The sequence below is a fragment of the Hemicordylus capensis genome, chromosome 3 (assembly GCF_027244095.1).
Source record: "Hemicordylus capensis ecotype Gifberg chromosome 3, rHemCap1.1.pri, whole genome shotgun sequence".
Taxonomy (NCBI): domain Eukaryota; kingdom Metazoa; phylum Chordata; class Lepidosauria; order Squamata; family Cordylidae; genus Hemicordylus; species Hemicordylus capensis.
This window is the reverse complement of record NC_069659.1, coordinates 28,699,765-28,725,053: the sequence shown is the minus strand read 5'-3', so window position 1 is coordinate 28,725,053 and position 25,289 is coordinate 28,699,765. Positions and strand designations below refer to the sequence as shown.

At 43.0% G+C, this 25,289-nt stretch overlaps 1 protein-coding gene across 9 annotated transcripts in view; it reads right to left on the bottom strand.

The window, feature by feature from the left end:
• The window catches only part of GRIA4 (glutamate ionotropic receptor AMPA type subunit 4), a 366,881-nt gene that overhangs the window by 189,008 nt on the left and 152,584 nt on the right, over positions 1-25,289 (bottom strand). For all 9 annotated transcript variants that reach the window (XR_008320488.1, XR_008320486.1, XR_008320487.1 and 6 more), the window contains exon 3: positions 22,468-22,707. Coding sequence is in view for 6 of the 9 variants with exons in the window: in XM_053313249.1 (XP_053169224.1) it covers positions 22,468-22,707 (240 nt within the window). In the remaining 3 variants the exon portion in view is untranslated. The remainder of the gene's footprint in view (positions 1-22,467; positions 22,708-25,289) is intronic.

Here is a 25,289-nt window from a genome sequence, read left to right as displayed (position 1 = left end):
CCCCAGACAACTGTCTCCCCTTGCCCGATCGTAGTTACGCGCCTGCAAACACCAACTTAAAGATATTGACAGCTTCAAACTGCTACATTGCAAATATACATGCTATAAAAGGCATGTGGCTGAGAAAAATAATTGACACCAGTTCCAATCATCCAAACTTGTTCTGTATGCCACGGCCATCAAGAAGAGTTGTGTAAATAAAATCCACTACTTTCTGGAGTTTCTGATGAGCAGATGTTCTGGGTTTTGTTGATTCATTTCTGGGACAGCCATTTCTTTCTCCCACCCCTTGCTAACGCTTTACTTCCTGTGAAAGGCATTCAGAATTGTCCGAGTGAAAGGGAATGGTTCTTACTGTTTGATTGAACAACGCCCCATTTAACAGCTGTGTGCTGGTAATACTGGAAACATCTCTCTCAGAGGAGAAGAGGTTCTGTTAATCAGCATTTCAGCTCTGTCTTTTATATCTCTCAAAGCATCTTCACGTTTGAAGCCCTCTTCATTCCCTCTTGCTTCTTTTGCATAATAGGCCAACAGTGATGGTACATTGAGATTTAGAATTTATAGCAATGAAACAGCTTTCTTTCTGATTGGTCTATAGGAAGCAACACACTCCAGAACACAATTCTGCAAATTGTATGTGTGTGCAACTTGCACACATGATTCTTATCTAAAATATAGTTTAAAACACATTTTGAAATTCTTTTCAGGGGCATTTAAGAAAGAGAAGCAGGAGAGCTTGTACACACACGGATGTGCACACACCCTGTGTTTTAGATCATGTGTGATTATTCCTCAGGAACACTTATCTCTGGTTAACATGAGGTATAGGAAGTAACCAAAACAAACTGGTCTGACATCTAGACTAATGCTGCTCTAGTACAACAGGAGAAGTTGCATATACTTAAAAGGTTTGCAGAGTTGCACCAAGTTGTGGTGTTCTGCAGTGTTGCTCAACTGCTAGTGGAAAATCTTTTCTGGGACACATACGAGGTTGAGCTGCAAGATTGCACAACCTGCTATGCAATTTATTGTGCAGCCTGTTATGCAGCCTGTTAACATCTTCTGCTAGTGCAAGAACTAATCTGGAAGATCAGGTCCTTCCCTTTGTGCAACATCCTTGCACCAGCAGAACGCTAGTCTGAGTGGAGACCACTCTAAATATTATGTTTTTGCAATTTAATCTTCAGTATATCTAAGAGCTGAAGATTAAATTGCAAAAACACAACGTTTAGAATGGTCTCCACTCAGAATAGTGTTCTGCTGGTGCAAGGATGTTGCACAAAGGAAAGGATCTCTTCCAGAGTAGTTCTTGCACCAGGCATAAGAACATAAGAAGAGCCCTACTGGATCAGGCCCAAGGGCCATCTAGTTCAGCATCCTGTTTCACACAGTGGCCCACCAGATGCTGCTGGGAGCCTACAGGCAGGTGTTGAGGGCATGCTCTCTCTCCTGCTGTTACTCCCCTGAAACTGGTACTCGAAGGCATCGTGCCTCTGAGCTGGAGGTGGCCTATAGCCCTCCAACTAGTAGCCATTGATGGACCTCTCCTCCATTAAGTTATCCAAACCCCTCTTAAAGCCATCCAAGTTGTTGGCTGTCACCACATCTTGTGGCAGAGAATTCCACCAGTGGATTATGTGTTGTGTGAAAAAGTACCTCCGTTTACTGGTCCTAAATTTCTCGGCAATCAATTTCATGGGATGACACCTGGTTCTAGTGTTATGGGAGAAGGAGAAGAATTTCTCTCTATACACTTTCTCCACACCATGCAGGATTTTATAGACCTCTATCATGTCTCCTTGCAGTCGTCTTTTTTCTAAACTAAATAGCCCCAGGTGTTGTAGCCTTGCCTCATAAGAAAGGTACTCTAGGCCCCTGATCATCTTGGTTACCCTCTTCTGCACTTTTTCCAGTTCTACAATGTCCTTTTTTAGATTTGATGACCAGAATTGTATGCAGTACTCCAGGTGTGGCCACACCATCATTTTGTATGAGGGCATTATAATATTAGCAGTTTTATTTTCAATCCCCTTCCTAATGATCCCTAGCATGGAATTGGCCTTTTCCACAGCTGCCGCACATTGAGTCGACATTTTCAATGAGGCATCATCTCATACTGTGTGGGAGGAGGCACTGGTAAACCACTCTTTTATTCTACCAAGAAAATCACATGGAATGTGACAGCACAATCACACGACTCGACAGCACAATCTTTCCAATCTTTATATCTAACAGCACATCTTAGAACCAAGCTGTGAATGTTGTTCTCATACCAACTTGTTCCCTCCAACCTGGAATGGTGCACTAGTTCTTTTCTTCCTGACTCTGTTATTTGGTGGATTAAAATACTTTAAATATTTTCATTTCAAGAGTCAAGGTAGGATATTTACGAAATCCTCCTGAATTACAGATATTTTAATTCACAACAGCTGACATGCAGACTAAGCAATCTCCCCTGTCTCCAGAAGCACTGCTATGACCCAGAGGGAGGTTCCTGAGGACTACATAATCCTCAGGGCAGAGGTGCACCTAGGAAATTTTAGAGCCTGGACCTAAAGCCTTTGGAGCCCCCCCCCCACAAATTAAACATAATCATGCTCTGCCGGGTGACCACACCACCTGGGACAGACCAAATACAATTTGGAGGGCCGCAGGGGCTGTGGAGGCCCTGGACTTCGGCCCCAAAGTCCAGGGGTAAGAACACCTCTGCCTCAGGGACCTACTTCCATATTATAGGGGCAGGGAAGATCAGCACAAATAATCTCTCCCCTGTGAATGTGCATGCTGTGTTAGTGTGGATTACAGGAGCATTGCATGCACAGCTTCAGTGCTCCACTGGAAGTCATGGTGTTTCCTTAGTCTGGTTGTCAGTCATTGAATAGACATAAAGAAGGGGATGCACCAGAGTTTCGTAAGTGCTGTTCATGAAGAAAGAAAAAGTACACAAAACAGGCTCACTGGATCTTGCTACAAAGAATGAAAAATGTGAGCTATAAACATAAATAATACCTCTGCCAAATGATATCTGATGTATATAATGATGGGGTAGGGGGTGCTTTTTAATCCAGACTGGCTTTTTTTTGGTCAATGCAGGCTTAATATGTCTATGCAAACCTCAAGGACATGCTTTAGGGGGTCACAGCTGGCTTCAAACTGAAAGGGAGAGCAACAAAATCAACCCTTCCACAAAGGGCTTGCTGCATGTTGTTCACTGCACCAGTGCCTGGGTGTCAGCCACTGAATTTTGCTTAAATCACTAATCCACAGTTTTTATAACTGTTCTTCCCTGCTTCTGAACCTGGAATATTCTCTATCAATTTTACACCATCTAAATTATTTTATATAATATTAGGAAATGTAAATGTTTTAACACATTTACGCTTTATTCAGATTTGGGCTTTTTGCCATTTCTCATGTTAAAATACCTGCATTACCTGTCTCTCTTTCTCTTATTCCTATGACTTTGTTCTACTGCTTGATGGATTTTTCCTCCATAGATTTTATTTTTATTTTGCCATTTCTGTCCCTTGTTGTTGTTGTTTTTAAATCCTCCTGTTTTAGTTCTTTAGCGTAACAGGAGACTGATTCATCTGTACAGCCTGTTTTCCTTAGCTGCCTTTTCTATTAAATCAGCATTGTAGCATCCTCCTGTAAACACTTTATGCAAAATCCTTAGGGATTTTACAACAAATCAGCTAAAGCAAATGATTCAGAGAACAGAAAATATATTTTTAAAAAGAGTACTGTTTGCAAAATAAATGCAACAGAAGGGATGCCTGACTTCATGGAACTACAGAACAGAACATGTTGGAGCTTCTATTTCTGTGCCAATTCATTTATGGACCACAATAGTATCTTTCAAAACCAACTTGAGTTGCATGTTGCTTACTTACAAGATATACTGTAATAAAATAATATGCCCTGCATGTATTATACATAATGCTAACTTTTAAAAGAAATGAAGGAAAATCATTGTTTCCATTTATTATACATACTACCAAACTTGGATGTGTTTCTCTTCCTCCTTTCTTTGCCCTGAGTTTACTCCTGCTAACTGAGCAAAGAGACACCTTTTAAAGTGGTGATTCTCTTATATTTAGCAGAGGGAGGGTAACTGCCCCTTTCCAACTCCAGCACAGCATCCCTCCAGTGGCTCTGCTTTATGTTTCTTTTTAGATTCTGAGCCCTTTGGGGACAAGGGACCATCTTATTTATGTATTATTTATTTTTCTGTGTAAACTGCTTTGAGAACTGTGGTTGAAGAGCAGTTTATGAGTAGTATTGGTAGTAGTAGCAGCAGCAGCAGCTGCTGCCGCTGCCGCCTGGATAAGGAGTGCTACTGCTAGTTATTACAAACTCTATAAGTTGCCTTGGCAGGAAGCAGGAAACAGTTTTCTTGCTGGCATGGTTAGGAGTTGTTTGCACTTATACTCTACAGTACACTGAGATGGCGAGGCACGCAGATCACATCATTCAGAGCTGATTTGAGTGCATTGGTTCAGGGGGAGGAAAGTGTGGGAGCACATGGCTGAAATGAAAGAAGTGGCTCTATGAAGCAGGTATTAGGGATTGTGCATGAACTGGTGTTTGGGCCGGTTCAGCGGTGGGGGGGCTACTTTAAGGAGCGGGGACAGTGCCCATAATCCACTCTCTCACCTGCACTGTCGCCAAAATCACTGGCGTGCGGCAGCAGCATATCTCCTTGCCGCCCTGGTCAGTGTTGCACCAGAAGTGGCCAGTGCACGTGCATGATGTGCACACATGCACTGGCCACTTCCGGTACAAAACTGACCAGGGCATCATAGAGGTATACTGCTGTCCCACGCCAGTGATTTTGGTGACAGTGCTGGTGGGGGAAACACGGGTGGGGGGGGTAAGGGCAACCTCTCTGCTCCTTAAACGTAACCCCCCACCGCCAAAGCAGTCCAGACACAGGACTTCCGAAACGGTTCAGTGGTCCATAAAAAGACCGCCAAAACAGTGGGGTAAGGAGTTGGAAAATTATGGTATGAGGATTTGGAAATGATTAACTCTGGCACCCCAATTCCATGGATTAGCTTAAGCTACTACAGCTAGTCAAATCATTACCTGTTCCACTCCATGAGATGCTGAGAGCAGCTAGCTCTGCCTCACTTCCTAGGAAAGCTTCCGTCTCCTCCGTTACAATCACTTGTTTGAAAAGAACAGGTGGACACCAGGGATGGGTTCAAAATGGTCATGACTTGATTGTTCCATAGCAGCGAACAAGGCTTCAGCCTGGACAAGAGTAGCATAGCTTGCCGAATATCTAACTCACGACAGGGGACTGGTCTGGGTAACACACTGCCCTCATTTCCTTTCCTCCCTGCCTCAGGTCCATGTACAACACTGAGATGCAGAAGCCCACACTGCAGAAAATCAGGTAAAAGTAGCCCCACCGCAGCAGCTGCCGAGCTCTGCTGGGTGTAATGCATCACTCCAGATCGATATTCTACTCCAGCACTGCCTAGCCCTGGTTCCTCTATCTTAAAAAATTATGCAGCAGTGGACAACAGGTATCTATCAAACCACAAACACCAGAGAGGCAGAGGCAGGGCCAGCAGCATCAGGCTCCGTCTTCCCAAAAGAGCACATATGGAGCCTGTGTGTGTGTGTGTGTGTGTGTGTGTGTTTGTGATGTGCCTGAACTGATTCGGTGCCTGCTTAGGCACCAAACTGCACCTGAACCAATTCAGTGGGCCAAACCTGCATATGAACCAGTTCGATGGGGTGGGGACCATTCCTTTAAAAACCAGGTCAGCAGGTCCTTACGTGCTCCTCCACCACCCCAGCGCTTTCCAGGTGCGCCGCTTGCTTTCCAAAAGGCCACACACAGCTGCAACACCACTCCCAGCAGCCTGTGCATGGTGCCGGCATACACATGGCTGCTGCACATGTGAGCGCTGCACCCGGAAAAGGGGTGGGCTGGCAGAAGAGCCGGTAAGGACTTGCTTACATGGTTTTTAAAGGAACTGGTCCCCACCCTGCCTGTGGTTACCTGAACTGGTTCAGGCGCATTTTGTGTGTGTGTGTGTGTGTGTGTGTGTGTGTGTGTGTGTGTGTGTGAGTGAAAGTGTTTAATATAATATGGAAGGAGCCAGAGGAGAGAGACAGGTTAATGATGTAATGGAGAGGAGGTAATAGCCCTATCCAGACATTATGTTCAATATTCATACAATCTGTGTACGTGTACACAGTACAGAACTATTCACGGGTACAATTATTCACATATTTTGTTGAACACAGGAACAGCAGTATACTTCCTATCTGCACCATGCATTTGGGGGACTTCAGGTTCATTTTTTAAATGAATGCAGGTACAGTAATTTACACAAAACATGTATGAGTGTACAGACATTTGTACATTCATACAACATAATGTCTGAATAGGGCTATAACAGTGGGGGATACAGCAACTAGGAATCTGTAGAAATAGGATCAAGGGGATGTGTGGAAGGTTTCAGTGGGAACAACAGAGTACTCAACTCCTTAACTGAGACTGGGCGGGGGAGCACAGAAGGGGAGAAGGTGTTATTGTCCTTACAATGTGCTTTGCGGGGGCTTAGAGGGAGTCACTGTCACAGCATTTATCCTTTGATACAAGCGTTAGGACCCATAACCTGCACCTTTATATGGGACCATGTCACCAGCTCATGGGATCCGACCATTTGAAACTCGCCCCCCCTCCATGAAAGAGTGTGATAGACAATCACCTTTGCAAAGAATACTCACTATGAAAACAAGTCTTTGGCTTAACCTTTTCATCTTCACTGCCAACTAAAATGAAGACTAACGCGTTTGCTTGGCTTCACCTCTTAGTTTACCCTTGCCTCCCGCTCTTTTCCCATTATTACTATTACTTTCATTACTACATGATGCTGTTCTTTCATTCCTTAAGCTTCTAAATTATGGAAATACCTACAGTTTATCCCTCTATGGGAGTGCCAGACTGTCACAATAGTTTTACATATGTATGAAGACACATAAAGTGACAGTACTGATTTCTCTTGCATGTACCATGTGAAAAGGCTCTGAGAAAAATAACTGGTGAAGGTTTCCACAATGCAAATTCTATTTACCATTTTTACTGAAATGTAGCAAAATCCCAGAACTGTCATATATTTTCATTCATATATGGTATAGTAGGTTCATATCTTCATCAATTTATGCCAGTTCTAGATGATTGGCTTATAATATTCCCTAGCATTTATAGATGCTTTCTCCTGATTCCTCTTTTTGAAGGAATCAAGGCTTTGTGGCTTGATTTCTATTTTAACTCTTTGTAACAGTTCTCAGTTCTTACTGAAGCTATTCACACAACCAGGAGAAACTGGGCTAAGGGAGCCTAGCCCGATTTCTCCTGGTTGTCTGCTGCCACGGGACCCACATGGCTCCCAGAAGCAAACAACCTAAAGTACCCCTCCCCTTAAATGAGGTTAGCAGAGCTAGTGCTCTGCTAACCCTGTCTGGTTGCTCATGTGTTACCGCGGTGTGGCTCCATGCCACGGCAACACATGAGGAGACCCCTGCCTACCGGGCTCGGGGGTCTCTCTATGATCCCCACAGCCCCCGCTGGCTCCAAGATGGAGCCGGCAGCTGTGTGGGTGGCCGTCCTGCGAGCGGCTGCTTGTCTGCGGGGAGAGCGGGCTAAGCCCACTCTCCCTGCAAGCCCAACAGAAGCTCTTCTCATGGAACATGAGATGAACTTCACTGTCTACAATTGAAAACCATGTTATAGCCCAAAAGATGTCCAGCTCTTCATTAGACCCGAGGCACAGCTTACACGGCATATCATCACAACATGCCAATCCTCATTCTATAGCACCTGAACAGGCTGTTATATAAAAATCTTGCAAGATGCTGAATCAAGTAGATGAGTGAAACCTATCCACAGATTTATTCTGAGTTTTCCCTGCAGGACTTGGCCTGCTGGAGAAAAAAAAAACCAGCTGGGAGGTAAAATTCTAGCAAACTCTTTTGTCAAACACAATAATTAAAAGTAAGAAAAGGGAAAGCTGAATGAAAAGGCCAGGGAGAAATGAGAAATTCAGAGCTAGAAGATGTTCATAGCCCCAGATTGTCTTGCCTCTTAGGCCTAATTCTCATGGAGGCAGTAAACCGGCATTGAGGCTGTACTATCTTGGTGAGCATTAAATATGTATTTAGTCCCAAACAATTATATTATTAAAACTGCCCAGATTTGAAAACTATCCAAAGGTTCAATGCAGTTCTTAAATGAGAAGTACTTGTCACTCCAATGTAAACATTAGGCATGCATTTTTTTAAAGGTACTACTACAATTGGGTACTGGTGCATACATTACCCTCATTTTATATGAACTGGATTAGCTACGCAGCTCTTTCTGGGTTAAATTCAAGGACTTGGTGAGAACCTTTAAAGTCCTATATAGTTTGAGTCTAGGTAACATAAGGCCTGCCTGCTGCTATGCCCTTCTATTAAAACTTCAGGACATACTCTGTTTTGTGTGTTTGCATCTGCAGAAGCTCAGCTGACTTATAAGAGGGACAGGATCTTCTTGGAGGCAACCCCTATGCTCTGGAATTCCCTCCTTCTGGAGACACAGTTTGCTCTCTCCCTCCTGACCTTCAGAATGATACTAAAAACCCACTGGTTCCACCAACCATTCAGGGTATAATAATGGAAGACTCACTTTTGAAAACTGTATACTGTTGGTTTCTCAGGTGGTGTTATGCTGTCCTTGTAAATATTTCTTGTCTGGCATGGGTTTTTTAAAACATGTTTTTAATGTGTTTCTACTGTACTTTGTATTTTTTTCATGATGTTAGCCACTTTACAGCTAGTTGGTGAAAGGCAGGTTAAACAGTAATACATTAAATAAAATGCTGCCATAAAATAGATCCAGCACAGCTTGCTATTCTGTATTCCCTTATAAGAGCCACAATTTTTAAACTATGTTTACAACTCCTCCCCTTAGGTTAAAAAGACAATCCCCATAGGGGTCACTGATCCAAATATCAGTCCAAACACCATGGCTCATGAGAGGCACTGTCCACTGTCAGAGGAAAGAAAAGATGACATGCAGAAATCAGCCATACGGGAGATGGTGGCGACCAATATTTATATACTGCTTTTCAACGAAAGTTCCCAAAGTGGTTTACATAAAGAAATAAAAATAAAAATGGCTCCCTGTCCCCAAAGGACTCACAATCTAAGAAGAAACATAGGATAGACACTTGCAACAGCCACTGGAGGGATGCTGTGCTGGGGCTGGATAGGGCCAGTTGCCCTCCCCCTGGAGGGAGCATGGAAGGCATAGACCAAGCTCTTAAAAAAATGCACGCCACAGACACAGGGCTCTACTCAGACTTTTACCGCCTGTTGGAGTGAATTTTTGCCCATTTTCTCATCCAAGGTTACCCGTGTGGGACCCCTTTCAGTACAGGTGACTCTAGCTGCTTGTCCCCCTCCATTGCCTCTGTCAACCTGAACCCCTACTACATCAAACTCATCCTCTGTTCCGCCAACAGCGCCTACCCCCACCCTCACCCCAGCAAGCCTGAGAACCACTGCTTTCTCAAACTCAATTTCCTGGTTCCCAGTGTTCTCCTGGCATTTGCATAACCCAACCCCAAAGATCCACCCTTCCACTGGCTGTCCCTGTTTAGTGAAAGAAGCCATTTCCCCTCTAGTCAGTTTCCTCAATGCAGTCTCATTTCAACTTTTAACCTTTTCCTTCCCTCTCCCTCTGTTTCAGCTGAGCTGGTTCTCAAGAGCGAGCCATCTTCTTCCTACTACACAAACTTGCTCAGGTGCCCTTCACTCTCATTCCTTGATCTCTTGCTGGTTCTTTTTGCCAGGCCTTCCTTTTCTACCTAAACTCACTCAGGTCTCACTCCTCACCTCTCCTGTCTCTCTGACTGACTTCTCCCTCTCGCTTTACCTGAACTTCTTGGGGTGCCTATCTCCCCCTTCCCCTGATCTTCTCCTGGTTCTTCTAACTGTTCTCTCCTTCCCTCAGTCCTCAAACTTAAAGAGAGAGGTAGAAGTCAACTTAAAGAAAGAGGGTAACTTAAAGAGTGGTTAAGGAGAGAGGGAAAAGTCAGAGAGGCGAGAGAGGTGAGAAATAAGACCTGAGTGAGTTCGGGTAGAAAAGGAAGGCCTGGAAAAAAGAACCAGCAAGATCTTTCCCCTCTCTACCTCTCCTCTTGTGGCCATTTCTAACACAGATCCCTCTCATTTCCTTTCCCCAGGCCTCTTTTGGATCCTTTTAATTAAACTCGTCCACTGAGCAGACCCCCTTTTACCATTTCCCTTTCCCCAAGTGCCCAGATAATAAGAGCAGAGATAAAGCATTAAAGACAGACACATTAAAATCTTAAGAGTCTGTGCAATGTACACAGAGCTGTTTGGACAGGGTGGTATATAAATGAAATAAATAAATAAAATACAAATAAAATGAAATGAATGAATAAAGTAGGAATACTATCATATCCAAGTCTGTACTCAATAAAATATACTTTTGATTGGACTTTTAAGCCTGTGGTTGTGATACCCTGGGAAACTGCCTGTTTTATAACCTAGCCTGCAAGGACCTGTAAGGGGTCCAAAGGCACACCTCAATACCAGCACATCCCTGCAGTCCATTCTTATGCACACATTTTGTTAGAATGTCAGCCACTAATTTCAATAACATTTAACTGGCCCCAATGGGTTCAGGATTGCAGCCTCAAACAGACAGCAAAGCTTGGGCATTCCTAACAAATGGTTATCCTCTACATGAAGATCTCATAAGAACATAGGAATAAAGGACTCCAGCAAGGAAAAGACCACCATCTTCTGGGTAATTGCATTGATTTTTGAATTACTTTTACTGTTAAGGAGTTTCTCCTAACGGTCAATCAAAATGTACCTTCCTGTAACTTAAGCCCATCAGATGTAGTCCTCTGAGGCAGCAGAGAACAAGTCTTTGCCCTCATCTGTTTGACAGTCCCTCGGGTAATTGAAGACTGCTATTAGGTTCCCCTTCAGTTTAAGCTTCACCAGGCTAAAAAAAGGACCCCAGTTCCTCCATCCTTTCCGCATTTCCAGACCCTTAACCCACATTCATAGCTCTCCTCTGAATCCTTTTTAGTAAAGTGCAGCACCCAGAACTGTACATGCTGTCCAGATGTACAGAATAATGTGGAAAACCTGCAATCTGGAAACCATGAGGCAATTCACACGCTCGTACAAAACCAGGCTAAGGGAGCCCAGTCTGGTTTTGTATGCCCGTGTGAACCACCAGGATCAGACAGAACCCGGCGGCAACACAGTGGCAAACCCACCTAAATAGCCACCCAGTAAAATTAGGTTAAGGGAGTGAGCACTCCCCTAACCTTGCATCCACAGCTGCCAGATTTTGGGGAGACCAAGGAGAAGGGATCCCCATGATGCACCGTGCACTCACACAGTGCATCATGTTACTTCTAAGGGCTGGAATGATACATCCCTGCCTCTGACCCTCCCCGCTGCCTCGGCACACGGGTAATAAACTCGGGGTGTGGGAAGCGTGCCCAGAAACCCTTCTGCAGTCATCTGCGGGGAAGGTAGGTTTAACCCGCCTTGCCTGCAGCCTGCTCTGGGGCCCTTCTCATGGATCATGAGAAGAGGTTCAATGGTTGTATTAATGCAGCCTAAATCACATTAGGGTTTTTTTTTGCAACTGAACAAATAAAATAAAAATGTTTTGCCTAAGTGCAAGACTTTGCATCTGTATCTGTTGAATTTCGTGAGTTTCAGCCCAGTTTTCCATTCTGTCAAGATTATTTTGAAGTTTATTCCCATCTTCTAAATTGTTAGCTATCCCTTCTAGTTTTGTATCATCTGAAAATCTGATAAAGATTTCAGTCATCCTTTCACCTAGGTCACTGATAAAAACATTGAAGAGTACTAGGCGAGGACAGAACCTTGCAGCACCACTTGAAAGCCCCTCCAGTTTGATGAACACTCCTTGCAAATAGTTTTCCAACTAGTTGTGAATCCATTTGAGAGTCGTAAGGAGTCATAAGAGAATGCCTTCTTCACCATGAGCCCTGCCGCCTGTTAAGATCATCTGAAAGTTCGTCTGCAGTTGCCACCAACTTGTCTGGAGGCTACTCAGGAAGAAGCCTTCTCCGTGGCTGCCCCTGAAATTTGGAATGCGCTTCCTGTTGAAATAAGAGCCTCCCCATCTCTGGCAACTTTTAAATGGCATTGAAGACACATTTATTCACCCAGGCTTTTAATCAGATTTATAGTTTTAATATTTTTTAATGTTGGGTTTTAAATGATTTTAATGTTAATGATTTTAATTGTTTTATTGATTTAATGTTTGGATGATTTTAATTGTGAACCACCCAGAGATGTAAGTTTTGAGCAGTATAGAAATTTAAAAATAAAATAAAATAAAACAAAATAAAAATAATGTGTGAGCGAGCAAATTGTGCCAGTGATGTTACTGCAGCACAGGCACTGTGGCTGGCAGTGGATTCTGGGTCAGTGATTCTTTTTTTGGCCATTTTTGGACTGTGTTTGAAATGTGTGTTCTGTGTTGAGAGGGACAGATTCCCTTTTAATGTGTGCTTCTGCAGTGTTTTTGAAGGCAGGGTCGCAAAAAGCATTTCAAACTGCAATGCAAAACTTGTGTGCACAGCACGCAGTGAATGCAGCTTGTTCCATCCATAAGAAACCATGGGGAAATGCAAACCCACCCCCCATTGTTCCCCATCGGTAGCACCTAGGGGCACCAAAGTGGGTTATTTGGTACAGCATGATGGGTACTACCTACCAACCAACCCACAAAAGAAATGGTCAAGCAGGTGATTTTAAACAAATGTTTAACCTTTTCTCCAACCCCCCCCCCAAGGTTTTGGGGAAAGGTTAAAAGTTTAAAATTGCCCACTTGTCCATTTCTTTTGTGGGTTGGCTGGTAGGTAGCACCCATCATACTGCACCACACAACCAACTTTGGTGTCCCTAGGGGCTACCCATGGGGAACAATGGGGTGTTTCAAGTTTCTCCGTTGTTCCCTCTGGATGGAACATTCAGAACATTGTTCGTGTCCATTCAAACAGCTGTCTCAACTGCTATTTTGACAGAATGTTTTGGCCATTTTGGATATTGCTTTGTGCTCAAAACAGAATGCAAAATTTATTTTGTGCACATCCCTAGTGATCACATACAACACCCAGCCTCCTCCTTTCCCCACAACCTTCTCTCATAGTTGTCACATAGTTGTCACCAGCTTCTTCGATCCCTCTGCAGGCCCAGCAAAGGAAGGAAGTGGGTGGAAACAATCCTGCAGAGGTTCGAGCCTCCTAGACCAGGTATCCTGGCTGGGATCCAAAGAACCAGGTTACTAGTTCTACTTGCCCAAAGCAGTTCTGGGCTTATATTTCTTGAATATTGCCTCCTCATACCATATAGCAGCCCACTTTTGAAATGGAGGTGACTTTCAAAAGCAGCTCTTTACATGGCAGTGAGGTCAAAGAAAAGAAAAAAATTCTTTGGTTCAGTTGTAGTAGTTCTCTGGATCCTGGCCACAGAAAGAAGATGAGCCCGTGTGATGGGTTCCTGGAGAGACAGCCTTTCCAGGATGTATGGCTTCTCTGGAATGCCTAATTCCTAATTCATCTTAGGAATTCCAGAGAAGCTGTGGATATTATTATTATTATTATTATTATTATTATTATTATTATTATTAAAACATTTTATACCGGCCAAAACTTATGTCTCTGGGCGGTTTACAACAAATGTGTAATAATTTGTTTACAACAATATTAAACCCTAGGTTATATTGGCCCCATATCTGCACACAAATGTGGGGAGCATTCAAGAAATCTAGTAAGCTACTGCTTTGCAAAGCATATGCCTTTAAATACAAAAAAACCCAACACCGCCCCCCCCCCGCAATTCAACAAAATATCTGCCTTGTACCTTGTAACAGCTTTGGACATTCATCTATAGTGCATGGATAATACGTCTCAAAAGACAAGTTAATTTTTCTGAACTAGAAACTCTATTTGGAGCCCAATTGGCACATATATTTGTTTTACATTCAATGTTTACTTGGCACCACTGCCAGGCCCTGGCAGCTGCCACTATGCCTGCCTTTGTCTCCCACCACTGTGCGTTCCAGCACTAAAGCCAACACCTGTGGCCACATAAAAGGCTAAGTACAGCAGCTGCCGGACTCAGATGTCCACAGTGAAATAAAATTCTAAAGCATACGAGTCTGGATGTGTGGCTGGCTTCCTCCGTTGACTCTGTTCAGGGCTGCCTTGGATGCCTGCTCTACGGGATACTTCATCTATCCACTGTCAGTCAGCGTTACTGACCTTAAGTTTACTAGTGGCCTTGAATACCCTCATTTTACTAATGATGCTCTAAGTCATGCCAATGAGGCAACTCCGAAGTAACTTCCTGGAAACCAACAGCATGCTTTAGAGATACACTGGTGTAAGACAATGCAGTTGAGTCCAGCTGTATGCCCGCCGCACGGAGGAGGGTAACTGGCACAACAGAGGCTGCTTAAACAAGCTGTGTTTGGTATCCAGTTGAGTATACCATGGCACCTGTTTTCTTTGTGAGGAATGTGGTTCCTATTCTGGAAACAAAAGGGTTTTTTCTTCACATCCATCTAAAAAATAATCCCAGCTTTTTATTCACAATGAAAAATAGAAATAGGAAAACATAGCCTGCAATGTGTGAAACCCGGTTTTTAAACTTTCAAGTATATTTCTGCCTCCTTTCATGCTGGCTTCAGATGTTTGGGATGTTTATGGACAAAAGCATATATGCAATTTTTTTGCAAAGCAAACCTTAACACTGTTAAAATTGCATGCAGATTGTCATGTTTCCTGTTCAACAGCGCAAAGAGCAGTACAGAACTGAATCACTGTTTTAAATCATAGGGGTAATGGCATACGGTGCAACATTTCCCTAAAGTTATCATTTCCAAACCTGTCATTTGCTCCAGACACTTATCTACAACTGTCCATATCTAGTTTTAGCTTTAGGTTAGCCACAAATATTCATGGCATCCCAAAATGTATCCAGTGTAGAAGGTCGGAAATACAGGATACTGGCCAACATCCTGACACCGTATTGGTGGTCTGAGAGATGAGCTACTGCTGCAGACAAATTCCAGACTATCATGGCACTGCCACTCACGGGGGAAAGGGGGAAGTGTGATGGCCTCCTCTTCCTCCAAAAGTCTTCTGTGTTACCGGAAAATATGTCACCCTCAGCTCAGATCACAGAGAAGGCTTCAATGACAAACACTGAATCCACTCTTATTTGCTACCAGAGAATATACTCTCAGAACACCTCAGAAATAACAAATCCCAGTGCCCCATGGGCTTGTGGGTGGTTGGCACTCTATGTGCACTCACTCTGGGCCACCTTGTTGCCCCCCAAGTGGAGTTATGGGGCTGCTGAAATCCCCATTATTCCCTATGGGCAAAAGCTTAAAGATATGCAAACTTCAGAAATTCTTTAAAAATCACCCCTTTCACCAATTTATTTGAAATCTGGATGGTAGCAGGCACCCAATACGGCTTTACCACCTCACCCACTCTTCTGCCTCTGAAACCCCCTTTCTGCCCCGAATCTGCCACAAAGACATGCCAGCTTCAAAAATTATTTAAATATCACCCCTTTTTCCAATTCCTTTGAAATCTGGGTGGTAGCTTCCTTACACCCATTGGGCACTACCACCCACCACAACCCGCTCTGGGTCACCCTAGTGCCTCCCCTCAAGGGACTTATAAATAAGGCTGCTGAAATTCCCATTATTCCCTGTGGGGAAAAGCTTAAATATGCGTAAACTTCAAAAATTCTTTAAAAATCACCCCTTTGCCCAATTTCTTAGAAATTTGGGTGGTAGCTTTCACCTATTGGACATTACCACCCCACCCACTTTGGCCACAAAATGGAGGTCTGAATCTCTGAATTTTTTTGATCCCAATTGGGGGTGATTTGTTTTGTACCCGAATATGGGCAATTGAGGGCAGGAGTGATTTTTTTGTCTACAAGTCACCCAAATCAGCCAGATTCAGGTACAAACCATTTTGTACTAGAATCGTTTTGCACATCCCTAATCTAGAATAGTTTGGTCTCTGGTTATTTCCATGAAAAAGAAGGGATGGATGTTGATTTTGCGGCACAGCTGTCCTGCACATGAATGCTAAATTTACTAGAATAACATTGGGTTTTTCTAAATATTTAAATAATGTACTCTTTACATAATCATGAATATAATTTTCACTGAAATTCCCCAAATGGACACATCCTCTGAGCTATTAAACTTGCCATATCTTTACATTCTCCCAGCTGCTGCAAGGTCTCCCGGATCACATGCCATTTGAAACCTGCAATTTCAAAAGCATCATAGGACTAGAACAAGCATCAAAGCTGCCCGCTCCTGTCTCAACAACTCACTCAAATTCATGCCTGTGATCATAGCCTCCTGTTTATGGCTTTCCCGCATCATGTTCAATGTGAGACTTTTTATCTGAGCAAATTTCAATTTACTCTTTAAAATAAAATTTTGTAGTATACTACAGTGAGTGTTTCATGACGATCCATGTTATCATTGCAATGCAGCTGTTTCCCAGCAAGTTTACATGAGGGTAGCTTTGCAGGGATAATCAGTATTACTTTTCTCTTGCTGCTGCTGCTGCTCCCCTCCCCATCACATGGCAAGATATGAAATGGGTAGGATAGAGAGGGAGCTTCCCCAGGCTTATATTGCAAGCCAGAAGTTATCCAAATTTCTATGAAATTTCCAAGAAATCCTGGCCATTATAAATCAGTTACAAATTACAATAAGCCAATTGCAAATCACACACACAAACAGGTGTGGGAAGTTCACCCATCACTATTTTGAACTGAGTCTAAAAGGAGACTTAAGCCCAGTTTCTATCTTTAATATTAAACCCAATTAGCATTGGAGTAGAATCATAGAGGAATCAACACCTCTGGAACTATCAAGTTGTTTTTAATTTCAACATTCTTTGAAAATTCTGCCATGAATAGGCCCAGGCCTGTCTTCCCTCTAAGACATGTGCATGTGCACATGCTCACACCGTTTTTGATGTCTGCTCAGTTAATTTTAGATCCCACTCAGGTTGAATCAGGAAGGTCCCACTCTGAATCCATGTGCACACACACAGCCTTGATACTGCCACTCAGAACAAAACTCATTCCGCACACAGATGAGGGGGAAAAAATAGAGAGAACTCTGGTCCAGGCTAAGTATCAATCCTTCTTGCCCAGTTTCCTCTAACATCTGCCAATTTAATCCATCCTCTCCTATTTTCATGCATTTCCTGATAGCTCCTGGCAACCTTTCAGTGTCTTAAAATTTCTGCACAGAGCCTGTGTGTTGAAAAGAAGCACTTCAGTCTCAGCCTCATTCACAACACTTGATGGCTATCGGGAAACCAGCCAAGTGTATTTAAGGACATTATAGGATGGCATTATTAAAGTTTGCAGCAGAAATTTATGAACATTTTTGGGCACCAGAAATGTATGCTAGGACTGAAAATTGTTGGTCCAAAAATTATTTTCGGATCCTAAATTATTCTAATAATACTTCCTGAGCCCAGATCCTGAGCACAAATACTCAAAGAAGCAAGCACACACTCCAGGAACACTACTTACATTACTTCCAATTTAAATAGCGCCACTTTAGGGCCACATTTGGACATAACACATAACATTCTACTACTCCCCCCACGTGCTTCCCTGTCCAAATTTGGAGGTAATCGCCAGCCTCCTCTCTGCAGTCTGCGAGACTGCAGAGAGGAAGGGGAACTGGTTGGCGGGCTCCCTTGTTTGATTGGACAGCTGCGGCAGCCAATCAGGACAGAAAGAGGAAGGAGCATCTTTCCCTCAACTCTGGTCCCAGGGAAGGCTGCCTCCATTGTGGGATTTGATCACAATAGAGGCTGCCACAAACTGCCGAGGCCCAAGCAGTGAACTTCATTTCAATTTGAGGGTTCACATTGGAGTTTGGTGAGTGAACCCTTGGGTTGAGTTAGGGTCCGAACTGCTGTTTCCCGCATTCAGACTATCGGGTTTGGGGACCTCTGGCTGCTCTGCCTCTGGTTTCCCATTATGTCCGAATCTGGTCTAAGTATTTGCACTCTTGCACAAAAGCGCAAGAACACCAACAGTTCCTTAGGAGCCTGCGGCAGCATGCATAAATCAGAGCTGCCTGTGTTACACTGCAGAACGCACCAGCTGGTGTGTTTGGGGCCAAAATGTCTGAGGTTTTGCTATTATTTGGCAGGGCAACATAGCTAAGGATTTCTCTACATATTACACCTGACAGAAGTCAGCACTAGGCTAAATTTTGTTCTCTTTTTCTGTATTCTGTAGAGGTTTTATTGCTGTAGTTGTTCTTAGAACCAACTTTGAGGTCTTTATTATAGAAAGATGTACCTACTTTCCCAGGCTTTTAACTGAAATTTTTTTTTTAATTAATGTTTTTTTTATCTATTGTGATTTTTATCTGTTTTATGCATTTTCAATGTTTTATATTTTATATTATGTTTTAATCTGTACACCACCTAGAGATTTCTATATTAGGAAGTACAGAATCAATCAATCAATCAATAATATGACAAATAAACATACCTAAATAATTTGCCATCACCTGCCCGTATCTCAAACATCACCCAAAAAGGTGGTCCTGTTTCTTACTCTTCCCCCAAGCTAGAATGTAGGTGCCTTCACTATTCCAGGTTGGGGTTAACTTCCCTCAGGACAGGAAGAACAACAACTAAGGCACCAGATAGGTATATGTGGCTGCCTATCTTTCAGGACTGGTGGCACTCACTCCATCAGCATGAAGGATAATGTTTGATGGAGTGAGGGCCAATTCTTCAGCACGGGGCCTGTTACCTAAGTCAGCATCAGCACAGAAGACAACTTCAGCATTGAAGAAGTTACAGAGGGCAACTGTGGCCATGGAATGAGGAGTAGTTAGTGTGGGGTTTGTTTTGACAGGAAAAGATGAAAACAGTTCAGTCGGAATGATCATCACTAGGACGGAGCCAAAGAGCAAACATTTCTGACAGCATGAAAAAGTAGCCTCTCTTTGAAGAACAGCAATATATGGGGTAGAGGGGTGTGTGTGGGGGGGGAGTGAGTGAGGGAGAGGGAAGAAGGAGAGAGAGTTAGGAATGTGCATGAACTGAGGTCTGTGACCTGGATCGGCGCTGCAGGGAGTGGAAGGGGAATCTTTAAGAAAAAGGAGAGCAGATCCTTACCTGCTCTCCTCCACTGCATGCAGTTTCCTGCTGCGGCAGTGATTGTCCCAAGTACCCCTGCATGGCGCCAGCATGCAGCTGTGTGGTCAGAGCTGCAAACAGGATTTTAAAAAATAAACCTGAGGGGAAATTTGTGTCCCCACAGAAGCATTGTTTTGAACCTGAAAATAGAAATGAGCAAATATTGGGCACAGACCTAGTGACCACCTTATGTCCTACAAATGATGAATCATGCTTACATACAACATAACAGGTAGAAACATCGCCATCAGCCCTTTGTTCTTGATGGGCAGAATGCTAGATTTGCTCCAGGGGTGTTTGCACCTGGCTATGTCAATATGTAGTCCAAAACACTGATCTAGCTAGATGATGATAGGCGTTCAGCTTTGGTATCAGAAACTGGAAACAAAGATGGGCTATCATCTAACAAATACTTTCCTAACAACAGTATATGGACTGGCTTAATGATGACATAATTTCTATGACTTATAAGTTCCATGACTAAGTTCTATAAAAGTAACCAGGGCAGGAATCAGGGTATTGTGATAACTTAGCTAAACACATTTTTGAGGGGAGAGGGTTTTTGTGTGTGCAAAGAATACTTCGCTTGTAATTTATTAGTTTTTAAGGTGCTGTAGGACATTTTTATTGCTGTATTTTTAATTATTTTTATTTTTTTACATTTTATATCCCGCTCTTCCTCCAAGGATCCCAGAGCGGTGTACTACATACTTAAGTAGTATTTGCTACTACAAACGAACAACTCCCCTTCTGGAATGATTCAAATACAGGAAGATCTTGGCATAAATAGTTAGATTTCAAAAACACACTGATGATTTCAAAGTTGCTAAGATAAGTTCTGAAAGAAAAAATGACAAAGCATATTTTCAGAAATGCTCTTGGTATGTCATTGGATGATACAGAATGGTGTGGCTGTAATTAGCCTTTCAAATTTAGAGGAGAAAAGGTGAATTCAAGCGAAGGATTTAATCTTTTAATTTAGAATTTTTGGCCTCGGATGAAGGAGAGATACAATTATTTATTGAGGCTATTCACATGGATGTGCAAAATTGGGCTAAGTGAGCCCAGCCTGGTTTTGCACGCAAATGAGAACCAACAGGATTGGACTGATCCCGGCAGCTCCATGGTGGCAAGCCTGCCTAAATAGCCACCCTTCAAAATAAGGTTAAGGGAGTGACTGCTCCCTTTATCTCATTTTTTTGCTCATGTGGGTGAGGCTTATCCATTGTATTGTGGGTGTGACCCCTGTGATTTCACAAAATGTGGGAAACTTGACTGCATAATTGGTGGCCTGGCTGCCAGACTGCAGACAACCTGGGGAGGGGGAAACCCCATGATGTACCGCACACTCACGTGGTGCATCATGGTATTTCCGGCAGCTGGGATGACACATCCTGGCACCCGACCCTCCCTGCTGACTGTGCATGTGGGTAATTGTCTGGGTGCATGGGGAGCACATCCAGCAACGGCTCCTCAATCATCTGCGGGGAAGGTAGGTTCAACCCTCCTTCCCCACAGCCTGCTCTGGAGCCCTTCTCATGGTTCGTGAGAAGACGCTCATTTTCATGTTTGATTCCAAATTACTGCAATTTGATATCTAAGCAAATTGCAAGGCAGAAATGACTGGGAAAATGAACAGCTCCATACTCACTATAGTTCTGTTTCAAAGTTTTCTTATCCAAGCATTTTAGAAACAAAGAACAAAACTGGCTTACCACAAGACAAAACAGTGGATTGTGATAAATACTTTCATACAGAGCTGCAAAGAATCAGCAGTACAGTACAGAGAATCCCAGTAAGAAAGGGTTGCAAGGAATTGGCATCATTTGCTTACAAAAATATGTAAGATACATACATTTTATCTCTCTCTCTCTATATATATATATCCTGTGTTTAGGATGTGTGCACGTTCCATTACACAAGCACTTTGTCCGTCAGTTAGGTCATTCACACAGTCAAAAACTGTGTTCTACCTGGGTTTGGGAGTTGTGTGTACTCCCAATTTTTGGTTGTGTGGAAGCAAGGTAAGAGGAAAACCTGGGTAGCTTGTCCTCCTACCTTGCTTCCACACAATCACTTCTACCCAGGTTTTCCTCTTACCTTGCTTCCACACAACCAAAAATTGGGAGTACACACAACTCTGAAACCTGGGTAGAACAAATTTTTTGATTGTGTGAATGAACTCAGTATATCAGTCAGCAAGTTCCCCCACCCCTGCAAATACAAATAAACAAATTGTTGCCCTTTATAGTACAGGTGATGCCTGATATTCATGGATTCATTTCCTGTGGTTTCATTTATTCACCTTTCATTTATTCACCTGCTGGCATACCAATTCTATTATCATAGGGGTAGTTTCAGTTATTCGCAGGTCTAACCCCCTCCTCCAAAAAAGAACCACAGCCTCTTAAGATTTCCCATACGCCGGTTGGGAAATGGGAGAGTGGCCATTTAAATGTTACACCTCCCCACCCATCAGTTTAAATGACCACTCTCCCAACTTCCCAGCTGGCACACTGGGAGACCTAAAGAGGTGGCACAAGTGATGCCTCTCCCACCTTCTCTTTAAGCCTCCATGCACAGTAGCTGGGAAGTGGGGAGTTTTAACTTTTAAATGGCCCATTCTCCAGCTGGTGCACGGGGAGGCTTAAAGAGATGGTGCAAGTGGCTAGGACACTCTTTAAGCGTCCCAGCCACTCATTCTGCACTCACACCACCTGAGTGCAGAATCTAACCCCATTTTTTTGAGTTAGCTTAACAGCTAACAATATCACGGATTCACCATTCATGGGGCTTTCCTGGAAGATAACTCCTGCAATGTTGGAGGGCTTCCTGTATTTGCTTTTCATTTTGGAATACTACAAACACATTTGCTGTTATTTCAAAGCTCATTTTCATAGCCACAAAGCATAAAACCTACTTTAAAATAGAAGTGAATGTCTCAGATTTCTAAGAAGGAAAGGTTCTATGGGCTACATAAACATGCCTCAGGACTGGCACATACAGCCAACAAGCTTATAAGTGATCCGCTGAAGCTTTAGAGAATGAATCATGACAGTAGGACTTTCCCCAGTATCTTTTCCTTTAAACTGTACATAAATACCCCTCACAGTAGCTTAATGATGCAGGAAGCTGTTCTGCTACTTACCCCTATCTGTGTCATAAAGGAAGACGAAGCGGTTCCATTTGTAATGGCCTAGCAAGCTTAGCAGTGCTCCTTGTAAGGAAGGCCTCAGTTGCAGAACAAACTGGCTCTCGCCCTCGGTGGGAAAACTTGGTGTGATGAGGGAGATGTGCAAGGCGCTGCAGAATGAGGTCAAAGTATGTACTGATCTTTTATCATACAGTCCAAAAATGGCAAAAACTCCTCTTGAGTACTGGGAGCAGACTGAAAGAAAAGATGGAAAAATATATAATTAAAAACAACATTGACACCAACGCTTCCTGTTTATTATGCTGTCAAAGTCAACATCAACTATGAATTAGAAGAGGTCACGTAAACCAGTTTCTGTGGCTGAAAATACATGGGCCCAAATGATATACCCAACGGCCTTTAACTTTTCCAGCCCAATAGATCAGATAGCTTTTGATACCTGCACAAAATGGAACTATGAAGCACATGATGCAGTCACATCTTTTAGAGATGCAATTTCAGGCATACTACCACATTATGAGGCAAAGATATAAAACTGGTTTTATTTACGTTATGCAAATCACAGTTCAGATTTTTGAAGCAAATCTATTTTGTTTGAAAAATATGCAAATCAAACTCATGGGATCCTTTCAATTACAAAATGTTAATTTATCCTTGGTAGGTTGTGCTAAATCATTTAATAGATAACACTTGATAAATAATCATTTAAAAATACCACTCAGTCCTATTGCTAATAATAAATTATTTTGGCAGAGTTCTAACATAATAGTGATTCACTGCTAAATCAATGAGCAGTGTCTCCACATTTGTGAAAAGAAGGCCCTTGAGACATTCCACCAGATATTCAACAACTTACATCCCTTAACAACTCAAGATTAAATGAGAAAATGCAGCAAGTTCACTTTATGGACACTAGAATGCAAATACATGATGCACATAGTGGCACCATATTAGACTGGAAACCTATTGATTAAATATATGTATCTACACGCTTCTAGCTACCATCTAGTGCATATCACAGAATCCATTGTCTCCAAACACCATAATGTAACCACATCCTACAGAGGGATTTGCAAATTTAAGAGTCACATCAGGCAATATTATGGTATTATGGAAAACTCTGCCTCCTGAGATTCATAATGCAGCCTCCCGTCTGTCCTTTAAGAAGCTTCTGAAAACCTATCTATTTTGCCAGGCTTCTAGTTTTTAACATGTGTTGGGGGGGGGTCTTTTTCTTTTTTTAATTCGCCGCCCCCTTCTTCTTTTGTCTTCATTGTTAGTGTTTTAATTTATGTAAACCACCTCAAGTCTAAGGAAGTCAGGAAGTTAATAAATTTGCCAAATAAATAAATAAGTATTAATACTACAATATCCACCAAATAAAGAGAAGAAACAGATTCACAGGGAAAGACTGGTATCTAGAAAGGCCTACTACAGAACAGTCCAAGAAAAGAAAAAGACAATGTCACTTGCTATTACCTACAGCTATGTGTTTAAGCCATCCTAACATTGCCATTGCTCTACAACCCATCTGGGACAATGATACTTCTCTCACACAGGCTTTAGGTGATAAGCCTGTCCTCACTTACATACAGCCCCTAATCTAAAATGACTACTCATGCACAACAATTGACTGCCTAACAGAGAAGCATACCCAGGGAACTAGGCCCAAACTGGATGCCAACTCTGTCCCCATATCCATTCAAGCAGCAATATTTTTAAAAAATTAGTAACATCAGTGATACCATCATGGGTCCATTCATACACTTGTTGGGCAAGTGTTCAAGAGGGTTGTGGTTGGTGTTTTCTGTAACAAAGATTCCCAGATGTTGTTGACAACAATGTGAACTTTCATACGGCATCCCCCAGGGCACCACACTGTCTCCAGTGTTCTTTAATATCTACATGAAACCGCTGTGAGAGATCATCAGGAGATATGGTGCAGGGTGTTATCAGTATGTTGATGACACCTAGGGATGTGCACCAAGGTTCATATAAAGATTTGTCACCAAACCAATTAGGGCAAGGTCTGAACTGGTTCAGCGCTGCTTGGGGAAGGGGGATGAGCAGGATCTTTAAAAAGATCCTGCAGTGGCGCTCCCCAAAGAACCTGCATGCAGTGCCAACATGTGCATGCCAGCACAGCATAAAGGTTCTTGGGAGGGGGGGAAGCACCATTGCAGCAGGAACTGGATGGGCCAGTGGACAGCAGCTCTCCTCCTTTTTAACGATGCTGCTCAACACTTCCCCCCACCATGGCAGGGCTGAACCAATTTGGACGTCACACAAACTGGTTCAACACCGAATCTGTGCATGAACTGAGGTGACACCTTGGTTCATGCACATCCCCAGTGAAACCTAAGTCTATTTATACATGTCAACATAAGCATGAGAAAGCATAACCTTCCTATATGCCTGCATGGAGGTGGTGATGGGTTGGATGAGAGTTAACAAACTGAGACTGAACCCAAATAAGACGGAGGAATTTAATGTGCAGGGTTGGAACTCAGGAGACAATTTTGATCTGCCAGTTCTGGATGGGGCGTCACACTTCCCCAGAAGGAAAAGATACACAGTCCGAGAGTGATTCAGGATCCAAACCTCTCCCTGGCTGGGGATTATGAGAGTTGCAGTCAAAAACATCATGCCCTGAATGTCAAGATAATTTTCCTGCAGGACAGGAGGGAAGCAAAGAGGTGCTGTTTTGTGGTGGAAGAAATCAGAGAAAAATTAATGGGAGAGCAACCTTAAGCACTTGAAAAGAGAGGGATTAAAAATGGTATAGCCATTACACACACACAAACACGCACACCACC